At 37.3% G+C, this 19,052-nt stretch overlaps 1 protein-coding gene across 1 annotated transcript in view; it reads left to right on the top strand.

The window, feature by feature from the left end:
• Positions 1–19,052, top strand: part of KIF6 (kinesin family member 6) — a 175,774-nt gene that overhangs the window by 4,591 nt on the left and 152,131 nt on the right. Inside the window, exon 3 of the mRNA XM_026844613.1 lies at positions 769–878. Coding sequence (XP_026700414.1) covers positions 769–878 — 110 coding nt within the window. The remainder of the gene's footprint in view (positions 1–768; positions 879–19,052) is intronic.

The following is a 19,052-nucleotide window of genomic DNA, read 5'->3' as shown; positions in this document are numbered from 1 at the left end:
GGGCCGCCTGAGGCGGGCGGGTCGCGTGTCCCGCCCCACCGGCCCGGCCGGCCTGTGAGAACTGAGGGGTTTCTACGTGGTCGGGCACGGAGCGGACAGCCACGGCCCTGTACTAGTCTCGGAAGCCTTAAGTTATTAAAACCACGAAGTACAGGAGCATAGACTGTAACTATTGGGGGAGGGGGCGAGGAACTCCTTTCTTGCCTCGGAGTTACAGAAAGACTCCACAGGAAAAACATTTGGCGCTGGTCACTGGTTTTGTGCTGTTCAACACTGTTCTGAACGTGGGAGGGGAACGTGTAGCTCCCAGTCTTAAGCTGTCCTTGCAAGGGATAATAAAGTGTTCCTCAGAAATTGTGCAGTTCGGTCTTTTCCATAATCTTCTCGTTTTAAACCAGTTCTACTCATTCCGTCGTAGTCTTTCCTAATATATTCCTCCAGATTCTTTAGAGGTGGTTCCACTGGGGACTATACTTTTATTTCATAACGTATCAGAAATTAAAGTGTTTTAGTAAATTCTGTTAAAGAGGCTACATTTCTGCTTCACATCTTATTGTAGGCTTTACAGGGTAACAAAAAGGATGTTAGTATGTGGTCATTTTGTTGTACAATAGCTGAAGAGGTTCTGCTCACCTATTAAGTGAAATTTGGATGAAGTGTTTCTTCAGTCAGTTACAGGTGCTAAGCTTACATAAGCGTTATTATACCTAAGGGCTATGCTGTTCTATTGGTAAAATTATTTTGTTAATTCATATCCATGCTTATTAGATTTATTCAGTTGATAAAGATGAGAAATCTCTGTCCAGCCTGGAGATTATCGTGCCACGTGATTTAGCAGATGGGTTCGTCAATAATAAACGAGAGAGCTACAAGTTCAAGTAAGTAAAATCTTTATATCTTCTGCCTTTAGTGATTGATATCACTATGTATAGTGATACAGATCTACAGAAGCAGGAAAAGTCTATTCAGAAATTATTTTGGTGTAAATAAGTTTACTTTTATAGAACAATATATTTTTATGGGTTTTCTCTATCCATTGCAAGTCAGTATAAATTTCTAAGTTTCATCACAAAGATTGCATTTTCATTTATCAGTTCTTTTACAGCTTGTTTTGAATTTACATATGAAAATTGAATGCAGGGCTGTGTACTCTCTTGTGATTTAGTAATTTGGCATAGGCTGGCTAAAGATGTCTTGATGTAAAACACTTTGTTTTGAAACTGTTTCAGACATAACCAAAACATGGTAAAGAAAACCAGAGATAGTTGAAAGAACAAAACCATGGTTGTAGAATGTAAATACTTTATAGAAACTGAAAATAAGTACCAGCAATATCAATCAAATATTATCTTTTCAACAGAAAACTTGGAGGGGACACTTCAAAACTTTGATGATGAAGGGAACTAGATATATAACCACCCCTAATGACAAGGCTGAGGTTGTCTTTTTCTGAGTTGAATATTCTTTATTTTTTCTGATACCAAATCAAGTAAATTTGTTGCTCTATGCTGTTAAACAAGAGCACCCCAGATAAACATCTGCATCTCAGGCTGATGTCATTTTACGTCAGCTAAGGAAATCTGTTCTGCTTGGGAAGAGAGGAACTGCCCTCTCCAACTGGATTAATATGCAAAACTAGCTTAGGTTGCAGATGCGCAAACCAGCTATAATGAATGTTGATCTTTTTTTTTCTGACTTTATAATTTATTAAAAAGCCTGTAGAGATGGATTTTGAGAAACACTATGCCTTATTATCCTTAAAACAATGTAAAAATAATCCTATGGAGTAAGCATTTCTTTTTCCTCTATAAAACTAATGCTTTCATGCAGTCTGTCTATCCTGGTCACCTCAGATGTTATTCTCCTTTGTTCTTACTCTCTTGTATGGGAAAACACTATATTTCAATATAAAACACAATATATGAAACACAATTGTTTGTATTACTTGACTGATTAAGCATTAGCAGGATAGAATACATGCATCTATATATTGTATATTGCATTTGTCTGTGATATTGTACACACTGTGTAATCCCTTGCAGTCCATGGTGGCTTTCTGTATAACCAGTGTCTGTCATGAAGTTCTATGTGAGTATGACAAGTTCCCTGTCAAGTTCTCTGTAAGCATACAGTTCCAGGTAGGAGGGACAACACAGCAGGGCACAAGCAGTCCAGGAGGCTTTTGGAGTGTATGGGTGACAACTTCTTAACATATGATTAAAAAGCCAATAAGAGGAGAAGCTCTGCTGCATCTCATATTTGCAAACATGGAAGAACTGATCATGGTTACTAAACCTGGGGGTGGCCTTGGCTGCAGTGGCCATGAGATAGCAAAATTCAGTATGCTGGGATAAGGGAGAAAGGCAAAAAGTAGGATCGCAACCCCAGACTTCAGGAGAGGAGACTTTGGCCTGTTCAGGGACCAGCTTGAAAGAATTCTATGAGACACAGCTCTGGAGAGAAGTCCAGGAGAACTATCTGATTTTCAAGGATCACCTCCTCCAAGCAAGAACGGTCCATCCAGATGAACAGAAAATAATGCAAAGGCAGCAGGAAGCCTGCATGGATGAGAAAACAGCTCCTGACTAAATACAAAAATAAAAAGGAAGTATACAAGAGGTGGGAGCAGTGTCAGGTGACCCAGGAAGGCTGTCTGAGGAATGGGATCGGGAAAGCCTAGAGAAGTGCACACTTGGGGTGTTGAAAATGAACTGAGCTGCTGGGCTCAGAGGGTTGCAAGTCAAGCTGGAGGCCAGTCACTGGTATAGTCAATACTGGGATCCAGTACTGTTTAGAATTAATGACCTGGGAGATGGGACCGAGTGAAACTTCAGCAAACTCACAGACAATATGAAACGGAGAGATGGTTGCCACACCAGATAGTTGTGCTGTTGTTCAGAGGGACCTCAAGAGGCTGAAGAAATGGGCCAATAGAAGTCTTAATGAAGCTCAACAAAGTGAAATGCCAAGGCCTGCTCCTGGTGAGGAATAATCAGGACAGGCTCAGGGCTGACTGAAAGCAGGTTTGCAGAGAAGGACCTGGAGTCCTGGTAGACAAAAAGTTGAACGCGAGTCAGCAATACACCATTTGCAGCAAAGGCAGCCAAAATCCTCTGGCCTGCCTTAGGAAGAGCATTGCCAGCATGTCAAGGGAATTAATCCTTCCCCAGTGAGATCACATCTGGAGTTCTGTGTCCAGTTCTGGGCTCCAGCAAAGGGACACAAAGATGAATAAGGGACTGAAGCATCTGACATGTAAGGAGAGCTTGAGAGACCTGGGACTGTTTATCCTGGAGAAGAGAAGGCTTAAGGAGATCTTACCAATATGCATAAACACCTGATGGGAAGTCGGGGGAGGGGGTGGGGGTGGTATATAAAGAAGATGGATCCAAATGCTTCTCCGTAGTGCCTAGTGACAGAACAAGAGTTAATGGGCACAAATTAAAATACAGGAAATATCAAAAAAACTTTTTTTCCTGTGGGGGGATCAAATACTGGAACAGGTTGCCCAGAGAGGTTGTGGAGCCTCCTTGCGTGGAGATACTCAAAACCTGACTGGGCAGACCCCTGCTCTAGCTGACTCTCCTTTGAGCAGGGGAATTGGAGCAGATGGGCCCTTCCAAACTCAAGTATTCTATGATTCTGTAAGACAACTGCAGATATTTAATATAGGAAGGGACAAAACTTAAATTGAATTAAATATCTTCTTGTGATTTACAGTAACTGTGAAGCAGAATGAAGGAAGTAGTCATGAAAAAGCATGAGCCTGGCTGTACTGGTGGGGTGCTGTATTCAGTTGTAGTGTAATCTATTTATCCAGGTTTCAGTGTGGTGCCAGTTACAAACACTGATTCTCTTGATAGATTTAAAGTACGGTTTATTTTTTTCTAAGCCACATCATTTTATCAGAGGATTTTATTGTACAGATCTTGTCAAAGCAGCACTGTGTACAGCCTATTTATGTACAATAGCACAACAACACGCTGTGGTTAAGACTACAGGGAAAACATTGTATTAAGTTATGTAAGCCTAATGATGTAAACATTGACTATTACAAACACAAACAAAAATGTATGAATCAAGTAGTGTTTTAAGATTCTATGCAATTATTATTTGCTTAATATTTTCAGATTTCAGAAAATTTTTGATCAAGAGGCAAAACAAGATGTGGTTTTTGACAGCGTTGCCAAACCAGTAGCAGAATGGTACGTTGTTGATCTTGTAAGTAATTGGAGTAACACAGGGTCAAAATAGCTTTCATTGTATTACTTGGAGGAGAGCTGGAAAGTGTCTGTCTTGCTGCTGAAGTGGATTGATGGTTTAGTTTTCTAAATAATGCTATGTCTGAATCTAGGAGATACAACGATCTGCTGAGAATTTTGTGTATGGTAAGGTTCTATTTCTAACTCCTAAACCAGCACTACTGCTGTTGCCTCTTTTGTTGCATAGGTATAGAAATCCATGTCCAATTAGTTTTTTGTCTATAAGGTCACTTCATTGTCTTAGAAAAGTATTCCCTATATAGTTCCATGAAGGGGTAAACTTAATGAAAATCTTATCCCCCTGTTTATTTTTCATTAAGGTAAAGACACTCATGAACCAATACCTGTAGAAGTATTCTCAAATTTTGTCCTTGTTATTTTTGTCTTAATGTGTAAGACAGTGATGTTGGCACTGTTCTTGTTTTTCTCCACATAATTATGAAATAATGCTTATATTTTAGAGTTTGTAAAGGCAACCATTTAAGACTGATGTAGACACCCTCTTCATCCATTGAATGCACTCTGAACTGGGTGGATTTTCCAAAATGCCATTCTCTTTGCTCATCTTGCACTCACATTTCTGAAGTTAGTACTGGTTTTGGGGGGGAAATCACACACTGAAGGAAGAATATTTTTTGCATAATGTTTCTTTCTTTACCAAACTTACTGCTCAGAATCCAAACTTGTAGGGAGTTGGAAAGTATTAATTTAAGTACCAAGTTATTTCCTCATTCATTTTCTGATCCATTGTTTTGCCAGTTATCAGGCCTAGCATAAAGATGAACCAATAACCAAATTGTATTTGATACAAAAGGTTCAGTACATGGGTGAGTGCTGGGGGCACAAACAAGTCAATCAGATTATACATAATCAACATCAATCCCACTGACCCCAACAGTGACACCACATAACCAACAGTGGGTGGAATAAAGAGTGAAATGCAGTCTCCCATAGAAGGGACAGGAGACAACCAACTCAACAAGCCAAATACATAAGACCAAGGAAGCCACATACTGAATGAGTCTCTACACAGCCCACACTTACAAAAGCCAGACCTGACTGGAGCCTAGTTCCAGGGAGGCAGGAGGTCCTTCCCCAACAGAGAACTCTGCACAGTGCATCCACCTCACAGACAGACACTGCCCCTGCCTGCAAGGGGTCCCAGCTTTTATCCCTAAGTGGGACACCTGACCTTTGTTTACTTCATGTGGGACACCTGGGGCTCATTTACCTAATGGCTCTCCTGGCAAGGCTGGCCGCACTCTGGAGGCAAGCCTAAAGGCAAACTCACCCCTCTTTGGGAAGGGCTGTGGGTATCACCCATATGTCAACCTTAATTTGGGGCTTGGGCTTGAAACTCTGGCATTTCACCCATCCATTGATTTAAGATATGATTCTGCAAGTTATTCTTCAGCCTATTGCAATGTCACATGTTTTGCACTGTAGGAAAACAGACATCCTCAGCTGGACACTTAATATTTCTCAAACTGATATTTGGAAGCAAAATTATGCATTGCTCTATATAATTTTATTTTCTTGATTTTTTCCCCTCTATTTTCTTCTTAAAAGTCCCACAAAAAGCAGGAGGGTAATTGACAGTGTGAACAAAGAGCTAGTGAATTTGAAACTTCACTTTAAAAATTTAATTATACTTTAAAAAAAATTGTTGCATTCTTCTTTCACCCAAAAGGGATTTCCTTGCTTATCTGACTTTATAGTATATAGCTTCAGGTTAACTCATTTGCTTAACTTTAAATATTTCTAGGTTTAATGGTGACTGCAGGAAAAAAAAAATTGTTATTTGACTGTGCTTGGAAAAAGAAGGGTTAAAAGTCTTGTTGTTACATGAATTTAATTATACTCAACAAAAACTCAGAGTATCAAAGCAAACTAGCAACAGACTGACTGACTTTTTTTTTTTTTTTTCCTTCAGAGTGTTTTGCTAAAATATGGAAAAGTTTTCCATTTGAGTAATTCACCTACACAGTGCTCAGATAAACAGGAAGTCGTATTGTTTTCCTTTATTTCAGTGTTGGCTGATACAAGTTTTTTATACATTGATTTGCTCCACTATGTAGACTTTAGTTTTGATTTTTAGATATTTTTAAGTACTTCAGAGTACTTTAAATGCTATTAAAATCAGTGGCGTTTAGGCATACAATTATCTTCAGGTAGCTGAATCCTTAATGCTAAAATTGATTTATAAAATCATTCTTCAATGAATCAAAACTTTTGACTCCAAGTGTTATAATATGTTAAAGCTTGTATTCTAATTGATGTTTGTATTTTTACTGATAATACTGAAGGATAATTTTGCTTGTGTTTTTATAGTGGAGTAGGCAATACCAGAAGTATGTTCTTGTTTCTCATCCTCTTACTTAACTTTTACCTTTTTTTTAGGCAAAAATACATATTTGAAAATGTCTTCATAGTCATGAGATTCCTTGGTTAATAGAGTCCTGAATTGTGCCTGAATTTTGTTTCACTCCGTAGTTAATGACTCAATTTTCCTTTCCATTGTGGGACAATAAGAATTGCCCAGTTACTCTGACAGACCACAGTCTTTCCTAGCAAAATGTTTTTTATTATTTGTTTCTTTCTAAGTCAGCATTCTCTTGCTGGGAAAAACTGTTGGAAATGCACTCATTTCTGTTGTTGAAATCATTTTACTAAAGGAACATTTTTTGTCTCTGTATCGCCAGGGAAAAGAAGTAGTAGAAAGTATCAATGAAATAGTTCAGTAACACTTTGAGGCTCTTTGCCATGCATACTTACAATCATGAGAAAATTCAGTTACAGACTTGTAATGCCCAGAAAAAAAAATCTTGGGCATTGTTTAAACTAAAAACAGCAATGCAATGTTCAGGATTCTAAAACTGTCCTAGTTTGTTCTTGGATGGATGGAAATTGGATGCAACTTTCTCTTTTCTTTTTCTTTTTCTTTTTTTTTTTTTTTTTTTTTTTTTTGGCCACTACTTCTCTCTCTTTAAGTCCAGTTACACTGTCATCTTGCCTGTGGTTTCAGAGGCACCAGACATTAGTTCATTTAATTTGCTTCTTCATTCAAAAGTGCCAGCCTCTGCAAACCATTGTAAGCATGTGATTTGCTTGATTTTTTTAAAATACTTTTTGTTAATGCTTGAGTCATTTCTTACTTGGTTTCTTTTTATTATTTGTTTGTGCATTCCTATTTCCCTTTTAATTTTAAATATATATTGATATTTTTTTCTGCAGACCTAACGATCTTTAAGAAGCAGCACTATTATTATATCAATATCAAAAATAGAGAAACTAAATAACATAATTTCAGAGTTTCCTAACAATTAAGCATTGCTTTAGTCTAATAACAGAACAAGGTTACTCTTGTAATGCATCAATATTAGTGTTGTGATGATGAATGCAATCAGAAATTAAGTAGAAAATCTTAGTGTTTTGGATTAGTTTTGTTTTCAGTTCTACATGGCTAATGTTTTGTGTTGACTTATTAAAGAATAACATTGGAAATATTTTCTCTTCAGATGTATCATGCAAATAAGAAGCAGCTCAGCTTTTTATAAACCTAATGGCAATCACCTATCTTTTTGAAAGACCTGGTAGCCTTCAGGATAATACTCCCATTGCTGCAGATTTTAGTTTCTTCTCATGTGCTGTGTTTATTCTTAGAATTAGCATCTGTAACACACTGTTGTAGTTTAAGCCCATCTGGCAACTAAGCACCACTTGTCTGCTTCCTCACTCCTCCCTGCCCTGGTGGGAGTGGGAGGAGAATCAGAAGAAAAAGGTAAAATCTTGTGGGTGGAGATAAGAACAGTTTAATAGGACAACACAAGGAGAGAAGAAGTAATAATAACAATAATACTATTAAAAGAATATATAAAGTGAGTGATGCACAATGCAATTGCTCAACAAGCAGAACCTTATACTCAGCCCCCGTGATCCCTCCTCCTGCTGCTAGACAGCTCCCACAGTTAGATACTGAGCATGACATCATACGCTATCAAATATCCACTTGGCTAGTTTGGGTCAGCTACCCCAGCTGTGCCCCCTCACAGCTTCTTGTGAAAATTAACTCTGTCACAGCCAAACCCAGGACAAAGTACTTCACTTTACTCTTTTCTGGTTTTCTCTGCTGCTTACAGAAAATCATAGAATGGTTTGGGTTGGAAGGGACCTTAAAGATCAGCTAGTTCCAACCTCCCTGCCATGGGCAGGAACACTTCCACTAGACCAGGTTGCTCAAAGCCCCGTCCAACCTGGCCTTGAACACTTCCAGGGAGGGGGCAGCCACAGCTTCTCTGGGCAACCTGTTCCAGTGCCTCATCACCCTTACAGTAAAAAATGTCTTCCGTATATCTAATCTAAATATACCCTCTGTCAGTTTGAAACTGTTACCCCTTGTCCTATCACTGCTCTCCCTGATAAAGAATCCCCCCTCATCTTTCCTGTAGGCCCCTTTAGGTACTGGAAGGCTGCTATAAGGTCTCCCTGGAGTCTTCTCTCCAGGCTGTGTTTGTGCTTTGGATTGCCCCAACCCATGTGCAGGACCTTGCACTTGGTCTTGTTGAACTTCATGAGGTTCACGTGGGCCCACCTCTCAAGCCTGTCCAGGTCCCGCTGGATGGCACATCCCTTCCCTCCAGAACATCGACCGCATCACACAGCTTGGTGTCATCAGCAAACTTGCTGTGGGTGCACTCAATCCCACTGTCCATGTTGCCAACAAAGATGTTAAACAGCGCTGGTCCCAGCACCAACCCCTGAAGAACAACACTCGTCACTGCTCTCCACCTGAACATGGAGCTGTTGACCACGACTCTTTGAGTGTGATCATCCAGCCAATTCACTGAATGGTCCATCCACCAAATCTGTGGCTTCCCAATTTAGAGACAAGTATATATCATGAGGGACAGTGTCAAATGCTTTGCACAAGTCCAGGTAGATAACATCAATTGCTCTTCCCTTATCCCCCAACACTGTAACCCCATTGTAAAAGGCCACCAAATTTGTCATAAGTGAAGCCATATTGGCTGACACTAATCACCTCCTTAATTTCTATTACCCTAGCTTAGTTTTCAGGAGGATCTGCTCCATGATCTTGCCAGGCACAGAGCTGAGACTGAGTGGCCTGTAGTGTCCTGGGTCTTCCTTTTTTCCTGTTTTAAAAATGAGGGTTATGTTACCCCTTTTCCAGTCAGCAAGAACTTCACTGGACTACCATGACTTCTCAAATATGATGGACAGTGGGTAGGCCACTTCATCCGCCAGTTCCCTCAGGACCCACAGGTGCATCTCATCAGGTCCCATGGACTTGTGCACCTTCAGGTTCATTAGATGGTCTTGAACATGACCTCCTACAGTAGGCAGTTCTTCATTCTCCTACTCCCAGTTTTTGCATTCTGCAACTTGGATGGTGAATCTGGAGCACTTGCCGCTGAAGACTGATGCAAAAAAGTCATTGAGTCTCAGCCTTCTCCATATCCTGGGTAACCAGGTCTCCTTTTCCTTTTGTAGAGGTCCCACATTTTCCCTAGTCTTTCTTTTATCACCAACATACCTACAGAAGCTTTTCCTGTTGCCCTTGACATCCCTGGCAAGATTTAATTTTATGAGGTCTTTGGCCTTCCTAACCTGATCCCTGGCTGCTTGGACAGTTTCTCTCTGTTCCTCCCAAGATACCTGTCCTTACTTCCACCCTCTGTAGGCTGTAGGCTTCCTTTTTTGTTTGAGCTTGTCCAGGAGCATCTTGTTGATCCATGCAGGCCTCCTGGCATTCTTACCTGACTTCCTCTTTGTTGGGATGCATCACTCCTGAGCTTGGAGGAGGTAATCCTTGAATATTAACCCACTCTCTTGGGCCCTTCTTCCCTTCAGGGCTTTATCCCATTCTACTTTGCCAAGTAAAATGTATTCAAAGTATTTATATGAAAAATTATCCCTTCTGATATGGATATATTTGTGATACAGTGTAGGAAGTAGTAGCTTGGCTCACCTGCAGGCAACCTTGCATCACAACTGTATTGTTGCTGATGTGGGTGGTTTAGGTACAAAACACCTGTAGAACCTATGTAAATGAAAGGACACATTTTTCTGAATGTCAGCTTGAAACAAATGTAGCTTAACATTTCCCCTGAATTGAGAAAATGGAGCAGTAATGCTAGCAGTTCTCCCTGAAAGTGAGTACAATTATGAGTCAATAAAAAGTGAAAAGCTTCATTGTTTCATCTCAAATAACTATTCATTGCTTATGTTTATTTTGACTTAAACTACACAATTTAGAATTATTCAAGAAGGCTACTTATATGTTACAGCTTGATAATTTTGATTCAGAGTGTCACTTCTGCAGTGCTTATTGTGGGATTCTAAATCTATATAGAGATTTTAGTTAAAATAAGTAATTGTATTACACCTAATTTTTTTTTAGGAAAACCCTTTTGAAATTTCCAAGGAAACTTGGTTGCACTATTTCAAAAACAGAGTTACATGCACATTTGGAAATTGTTGTTGGTTTTGAAAGATGTGGCCTTACCAAATTAGATTTTTTCCATAAATCCAGCAAAGACATAAAGAAAAAATGTCATACTGAGATATTTCATTTATTTTAATTAAAAGAAACTGTAATCTGTCCTCCAAGTGATAGAAGATACCTAAATACCAAGTCTTTGTAAAGGCAAATCGTCCCTGAAAACTTGTTTTCCAGATCCGGCAAATGAATTTCTTACTTCTTTTTATCTTAAATATTATGTCTGGGGGCTGGTTTTGCCAGGACTGTGTTGAATTTTCTTTTAATGAAATAACTATGAATTGAGGTTTTCTGAAATAGAAAGAAGGAAAGTGAGGGACATTGGTAAAATATTTCAAGTCAGGAAAAGCTGAGATGAGGAGAGGGCTGACGGTATCCAAGATCAAAGATACTTGTATTTTCTGCTTTTTTCATTTGTCTAGTATTTTAATAGTTACTGAATATTTGTTCTAACCACATGCCTTTACACTATCAGTCATTTAAAATTAAGATGTCAGAGCTCAAGTTCAAATAATAATATGAAGCTGAAATAAACTAACAAAATTTAAAAAAAAAATTTAAAGCTGAAATTTATTTCTTGTTCCCAGGATTTTCTCTTATCTACATATAAATTCTCACAGAATTTAGTTCTTACTTAATAAGGCCTTTTTTTCATTTAAACGATTAGACATATTTTATTTATTCATATTTTAAACCTAGTAAAAACCTTTGAACTTTTCCATTTTAAAACAAAACAATAATAAAAATTGCAGGTAGCTTAAATGTATCTGCTTAAATGATGTTTTTAATCCTTTTGAAGACTGAGAAGTATGTCTTGCAATAGAATTTGTGGGAAGTCTCAGAACAAGCAAATCTTTTTTCTTAGACTTCATATTCATTGTTGCTGTGATGGCTTTTGGTGTTCTGGATGTTTCATTTACTGACTGCTGAGACAAGATTTCCACATTGTCTGTAATACCTGTCAATGTCAAAACCTTGAGAATAAGGTTGTTACTACTTCTTTGTCTTTTTCATAATGAAATTTGGAGTAACACAAAAGGAATCAGAGCACTCTGGCTTCCCTGAGGAAGACTGTCATATTGGTAGTTATAAAACTGATACACTGAGACTGGCCTGAAGTAGAGCAAAGTTTGTGGCATGTTTTCAGGGACTGGTAAGGGCTGTTTACTTTTTCCTTCTGCTGATGATTTTATGTGAATTATGCCTACTGCCAACAAATTAATTAGGTCAGAAGAGATCTCTGTAGGTCATCTGGTCCAACCTCCAGAGCAAAGCAGGTCTAGCTTCAAAATTAGATCAGGTTGCTCAGGCCCTTGTCTGTTAGAGCTTTGAAAATATCCAAAGATGGGGATCCCACAACCCATTTGGGCAGCTGTTCCAGGGATTAACTACTCTCACTGTGAAGAACATTTTCCTTATACCCACTTGGAATTTCCCCACTTGCAACTTGTGATCACTGCCTCTTGTCCTACCACTGTAAGCCTCTGAGAAGAGCTTGAGTCCATCTCTGTAACAATTAATTTCATAATGGAAGGTGGTAATTAGGTAGATGTATAGCTTTCTTTTCTCCAGGTTGATAGAAAACAGCTCCCTTGGCTTCTCCGTGTGTGTGATGTGGTCCAGGTTCTGTCAGGATCACTCCAGTTTCTTTATAGCATTCTCCTTTTACTGAGAAGTCCAAAACTGGACACAGAACTCAAGGGCTAGAGTTTCTTTGGGGTTTTTTTTGTAAATTTTGATGATAACTGTTCTGTTTGATTCAGCAAGACTGGTGTAGCAGCAGAGGAAGCAGAATTATTCATTATACTTAGGCACAAGCCTCCCTGAATTCTCATTAACAATGAACACAGAAACAGATGAAAAGTTCTCTGGCCATAAACTTTAAATAGAACAAATGATCTTCACTGGAAATTAAACCAAAATGTAGTCAGAAAAAACAACCACAATAAAACAACCTCAGTCTGCTTTCAACCTCTGTCTACTGTCACTGGGCTTTATACCACTATTTATATTGTCTCAGCTATTCAAGGACAAAGTACTGAATGATATTTTAAACTGTAGTAACTATCCATAAATTGTCTAGCTCTCACTTCAGGAATTTCTCACTTGAGGAATGTTAAGCAGTAGTAAACTTAACCTATCTATCAATTTAAGTGGAATTGCTTGCATGAGTTATACTTCTGTACCACACCCTATATTTAGGAATAAGACATCTTTCAGGCATGAGGCAAGTCAGTTGAGTGACTGAAAATGCCAGTACATAACTTTGTAAGAACCATTTGTTTAAATAGGAATCTAAAATGAATTTTTAAATGAAAAGCTAATTTCTCACTGTGCATGTTTTTCAATTGCCACTAATTATGCAAAGGTTAAAAAATGCAAGTTAACTGATAACTCAGAAAATATGAGGTGAAAAAAATACATGGTCTTGCTCTCCTTTAACTACATTCATATTTGAGTCCATATGAGAAAGAATTGTCCTGTGCCTAATCACTGATACAAAGCTGTACTGACATCTTTTGCTTAGCAAGATTTTAAGAGAAGAGGCAGGTTCTTTCTAATGTAACCACAAAACCAATAATCCATGGAAGCCCTGAGCCTAGTCTTGTTTTCCCCCAATTATATTGGTGAGTCTAATAAAAGATGCGACCTCTCTCTAAATACATTTTTTCTTATACTTCTAGACTATCATAGTTTCAGCTACAGTGTTACAGCATTTGTTTATTCTTCCTCAGTGTTACTGGCTAAGTCCTTAGATGTAATGACCATTTCTTATTAAGAATTTTTTTTTCCTGAACTCTGAGGATTTTTTTAATAACTGTCTTACCACTGATAAAGGAACTTTTAAAATATTGAACCCTTGCTATTTTAATCAGTGATTGGTTTGGGTTTTTTTCATCAATTTCTCCAGGTCCAAAGGGCAGAAGTGAAAGTATGTTGTAATTCATTTTTCATTCAGCCAAAACTTATTTTCTTGAGCAAGCATCATTACATAAGCTTTTGTATAACAGTACTTGGGTTATTAAGCAGTTTCAAGGTTGCAATGAAAGTGGAATAATTAAAGAACATTTACTTTGGCTTGCTGCTTTTTTTATTGTGTCTTTTCCAAAACAAGAGAAGTATTAAAATCAAGAGTATTTCAAGTTAATTGAAGAAAAATAATTTGTAGAATATATGTTGGAAATTCATTAAGTATTAGAAGTACTTTTGGTGTATGCAGATGTATTTAAATACTGTAGTGTGTTTAAGCATTTACACCAGCAAAAAATCTGCATCACATTGTCCTATGCTTTGGATCCCACCTAAAACTCAGTGAGGTTATTGGAAAGGTGGTAATTGACTTGCATAAGCTTTGGATCATGGTCTTAATGATACTTAGCTGGTGAAGAAATCTTTCTCAGTGTGTTTTCTAAACCTCAGTTATGTTAATATTCTGGTTAGAAAAATACTGAAAGTATTGTTATTTTAATATTCTGGTTAGAAAAAAACTGAGAGTATTGCAATTTCTGTCTCAAGGATTGTCATTGTGGGAGATTTCTTGTCATAACTTGGAGGTGCAAATTGAAAATTTTTGGTTTGTTCCATCACATCATGCTAAATTATGTTGCTGTCATAATATATGGTTAGGTTTATATAGCAGTGTAATCAAATTAATCTCCTTAGTTGTGTGCATGAACTATCTCTCACTTGGAAGAGGTGTGCTTTCAATTCTATGCAATATAGAGGACATTCAATACTTGCTTTGTGTTTAAAAAATGTTGCTCTTTAGCACAAGCTAGGTCAAGCACAACCTGTTGTGTTTCTAAAAACCAGCAATAATTTTTCAGTGCTTAACCAGAAAGGAAGCATTCCTTTTTTTGAGCAAAATGTAAGAACAGATCTAACCTTTTTCTACATTAAAATCATCTTGAAGTGGGCATATAATTAGATTAGAAATCATACTGCAGAATAAAAGGCTAAACAAAGTTTAAGCATTTAATACAATACTTATTCATGGATTAGAAGTTGTTTGCCTGCAATTAATATTATTATTTCATTAAAATTGATATTAGCTGTCATTACCATTTTCTTGTCGGTTTATGAATATTTCCATTTTTTTCTTTTTTTAAATTTTCTTTTGTCTTATTCTAACTTCTACCAAGGGAAACCTTTGTTGTATAATTGTAGGTTGTTTAATGATACCAACTTTACTAACAGAGCTTTTTATTACATAAATACTTGTTGACTAATTCAGAATACTTAGCAAGTAATCATGATGTTTTCTCACCAATACTTTGCTTTAAATTGACTTTTCTTACAGTAATTAAAAACAAGACTAAAGCTTATCATCCAGCACACCTTAACATACATTTGTAAACATACAGATATACATGTTTCAATTTCACATTAATATATCCAGCAAACTACAATTTTTTCATTATATACAGCTTTGTGATACGTGAGTCTTCATATGGTTTGACCAGATATATTTTCACTTAAACACAAAAATAGATATACAATTTAAAAATATATATTTACCAAGTATTAACACAATTATTAATTATGCTACAAAATCTGGGAAATTCTAATATTCTTGCATCATGAATTACATCTAAAGTGTTAAGATTCAATTTGTTTAGTTCTCATCCATTTGAATACGCAGAGATTTACCTTTTTGGGCCTTTCTTGGCAGTCATGAAACTGAAATCTCACATTAATCACAAGATATGAAGACAACTCAGTATATTAAATGAGACTGAAATATGTTTACAGAACTACTATATGTCTGTGTTTTCCAAGAAACATCATCTTTTTCTGGAAATCTAAGCTTCACAGAATTTGAGGTCTTGGGCAATTTTTTGGAGACTTCTTCACATGCAGAAATTCAGGCCAAAGACACTTGTCCATATTCAACAGATCTTGTTGTTCACAGGTACAAAAATCCAACATGTCAGACTTGCTGCTCATTCACATGACAACTTAGGTTTTTCCTTTACACATTTAAGTTGGTCCATATTTTCCAGCTAGGAACATGACATACCTGGTTCCAAAGCAGTAGAAGCAAAACTGAAATTATTTGCTGACAACTGACTTTTTTTATATCTGTTTTTCTTTATTTGTTCATTTTTAAGCTAACCCTAAATATTTTTGTAGATAAAATTGATAAGCATTTTACTATGTAAAGATTACTCTATGTGGTGCATGATCAATAGCACTTTCTCTTCTTTTTATAAAAGCTAAATCTATCACAAATTGTTACAAACATATGCCTTATGTTTTAGTGTGTAAAGAAAATGAACACTCTGAATTTCCTAATACAGTGAAACAAATGTACGAATCTGTTCAAGTTTTAGTCATTGTAATTTAAAAACTTATTTTTAGTTCTGAGCTTGGTATTACCTAAAAAGAAAAAAGAAGGTCCCCCAGGAACTCTGACGATCATAACAGGAGTAACTTTACTAAAATAAACAGGAGACAGATTTCTCCATCAACATTTTAGCTAATCTGTCTGGAAGTTGTCCATGAACTTCTAAACAGGGAGCTATACAACACTGCATAAGTTCATGAAAGATCTTTTCAGCAAAGCTTCTTCTTGGATTATGTGTCTTTGATGTGTTTTGTTTGAAGTAGTAAAGAGACAATTTATTCAACCAAGTGTCTCCTTAACCATGCCAAAACTCAGCTTCCTGGGAGAAAAAAAAATGCAAAGTTCTGGATATTCTGATAACACTGAGAGGGCATGACTGAAAATATCCGCTTAGTGTATGATTTGTAGGTATGCATATTTTAAAGTCTTCACAAAACTAACATCAATAACCATGTCACCCTGTGTACTTTCAAATACTAAGTTTAACAAAGGTTTGGATTTTTGCTTAGAGAATCTGAAGAGCCAAGATGAAGAGTTTGCCTGCAAGAACTGACAAATTGCAAAGTAATTTTCCAAAATAGGCAGAAAAGAGCTGCTGATTCTTTACTGCCTTTGCCAATAGATAATCAGTTTCACTACTGACAGCTTTAATTTGCAGATAAGAATCTTCAAGGATACTTTTGGTGGATGCTGTTTAGAAAATAGTCTCCTTGTCATCTTATAATTGTATTACCAACTTTTTTAGGTAGCTGTTGCAATTGCATTTCATGATGAAAAGGAGAACTTTAAGCATCTGAGATCCCCTTCACTTTGTCAATGGTAATTCTGCAGTGTAGTTTTTGGTTTTTTTTTAAATAATATTTTATGGGTAACTAAAGGATTATGAAGCTGAAGTGCTAAGGCTTGGACAACCAGCCCAAGCCAGAGTTGACCTATAGATGAATCCTTTATATTTTGTAACTGATAACCATTGTGCTAGTAGGTATTGTACTAAGTTATAACAACCCACTTATGCTGATGTAAAAAGTGCTGAATCATTGAAATACTGAAGCCAGAACAACAGGCCCCAAGCCGAAGCTGCTAACTTAGTATGTAATCATTAACAAAGTATTGAAGCTCGCTAGTGAAAGATGCAGTTTAGACAAAATATAATCAGTAGTGAGGAGAGAATGTATCCAGCTTCCCTTGTTTAGCCTTGTTCAAGGCTGAGAACCCAAGTATCAGCCTTGTTAGAAACTCCCTTGGTTTCCCCCCTGAGCCCTGGCCAGGCTTTGGGTGGAATCCAAAGGAGAATGAAACCAGACATTTTCCGCTCAAAACAAATGTGCCAGCTATTCTGGCTTGTCGATCTCTGGTATATAAGGCTGGACCCGCTCACAGAGACTTTGGAAGCCTCACCTACGGGTGGTTACACCGTGTAGGATTTCCCACTTAACGGGACAGGCTCCCCAAACCCTCGCTGTAACCGGGGCTCCCCAGCCACTGCGGGTCTGCGTGATGGTAACATATGCAAGTGGTGATGGATCTTTTCTTAATCTCTATTCTCTCTCTCATGTAGTAATGATTTGATGCATTACCCTGTATTTTCCTGTTTATTGCTTTAAGTTCACTATTCTGCTTTTTCTTACTGCATGTTTTCTGTTATTACACTGTTACATTGGCTATCACCAGTAAAATACTCTTTTCACTCTGGTGTACACGTTTAATTAGTATCCTTAATCAGCAAAACAGAAGCTTTCTATGTTTTTGTTTTCCTAAAGGGATTGTCCATTTTAGGTTCAAAGCAATAATTACATATCTTAAACTTCCCATGTATGTATCTTCCCATCCACTCTTTTCAGGAGGTGAGATCATAGTCTTCAGCTTGCTTTGAAGCCAAAGTTGCTCAGTTAGTCCTGCTTGAATTACTAGTCCCTTTTCTTTTATAAAGATGATTTTCTTCTTAGTCTTAGAAAGGGAATTTATTCTCTGTCCTGTCTTCATGGGGTTGCGCTTCAGTCTTAGGAGGCTTCTGACAGTTTCACCAATGTTATTGGTAGTCCTCTTTCCTTACAGGCTTCCTTGGCAGCTTTTCTTAAATTGGCTGGTTATTAGTTTTAATACACTCTGAATGAAAGAAATGAGCACTGTAAATACAGACAGGATGCAACTAATTGTACACACATACACACATATATAAAAAAGAAGATTGACTTTCATCTGGGATTTTAAAGTGGAACTCAACTGTGGAATCATAAGCAGCACTTTCATAGTGCATCTATGCAATGCAATATGAATATTACCTATAATTACACTGGACTGTGAGAATACATTATTGACATCAATATGTTCACATTTTCTGAACTTTCAATGTTTTCTGGAAAACTGTTCAGACCTGTGCTGATGCACTGCAGTAAACATGATAAATGTATGAATTAAATAACACAAAGAAAATTCAGTGACTTCTGTAGCTGTTTTGACAGCATATCGTATATGAAATTTTATCTTATGTTTACATGTGTGGTGATCCTAATCAACAGCTTTTTGTGAAGTACATGGACCTCAAGTTAATAGTTTGCAGCCACACCTTTACCACTTCTTTGGACATTGCAAAACACACCTTTCTGCAGGAGCCATGTCACAGTAATACATACACAACTTTAAAGAAAAGAAGGAGTCAGAAAATTTGACAACCCAAAATACTAGATCTAGAAGAGCCAACAAGCAGATGTAAAACCGGAAAAGCAACTGTATTGGGTCAGACCAAAGTTCCATCTAACCCAGTATGTTCTCTCTCACAGGGACAGTCAATGCTCAAGGGGGAAAAAAAAAAAAAAAACAGTTGTAAGCATGTAGAGCTACGTCCCCCAAGTATTCTATTAGCCTTTAGTTGCTTGTAGTTTAGGGACTTTCTCATTTCTCTGTGTTTAGTGGCCCTGAGATT

Source organism: Athene cunicularia, assembly GCF_003259725.1.
Source record: "Athene cunicularia isolate RWA chromosome 3 unlocalized genomic scaffold, athCun1 chr3_part1, whole genome shotgun sequence".
In the NCBI taxonomy this organism is placed as follows: domain Eukaryota; kingdom Metazoa; phylum Chordata; class Aves; order Strigiformes; family Strigidae; genus Athene; species Athene cunicularia.
The sequence above is the reverse complement of the archived record's forward strand: the minus strand, read 5'-3'. Positions and strand labels throughout refer to the sequence as shown.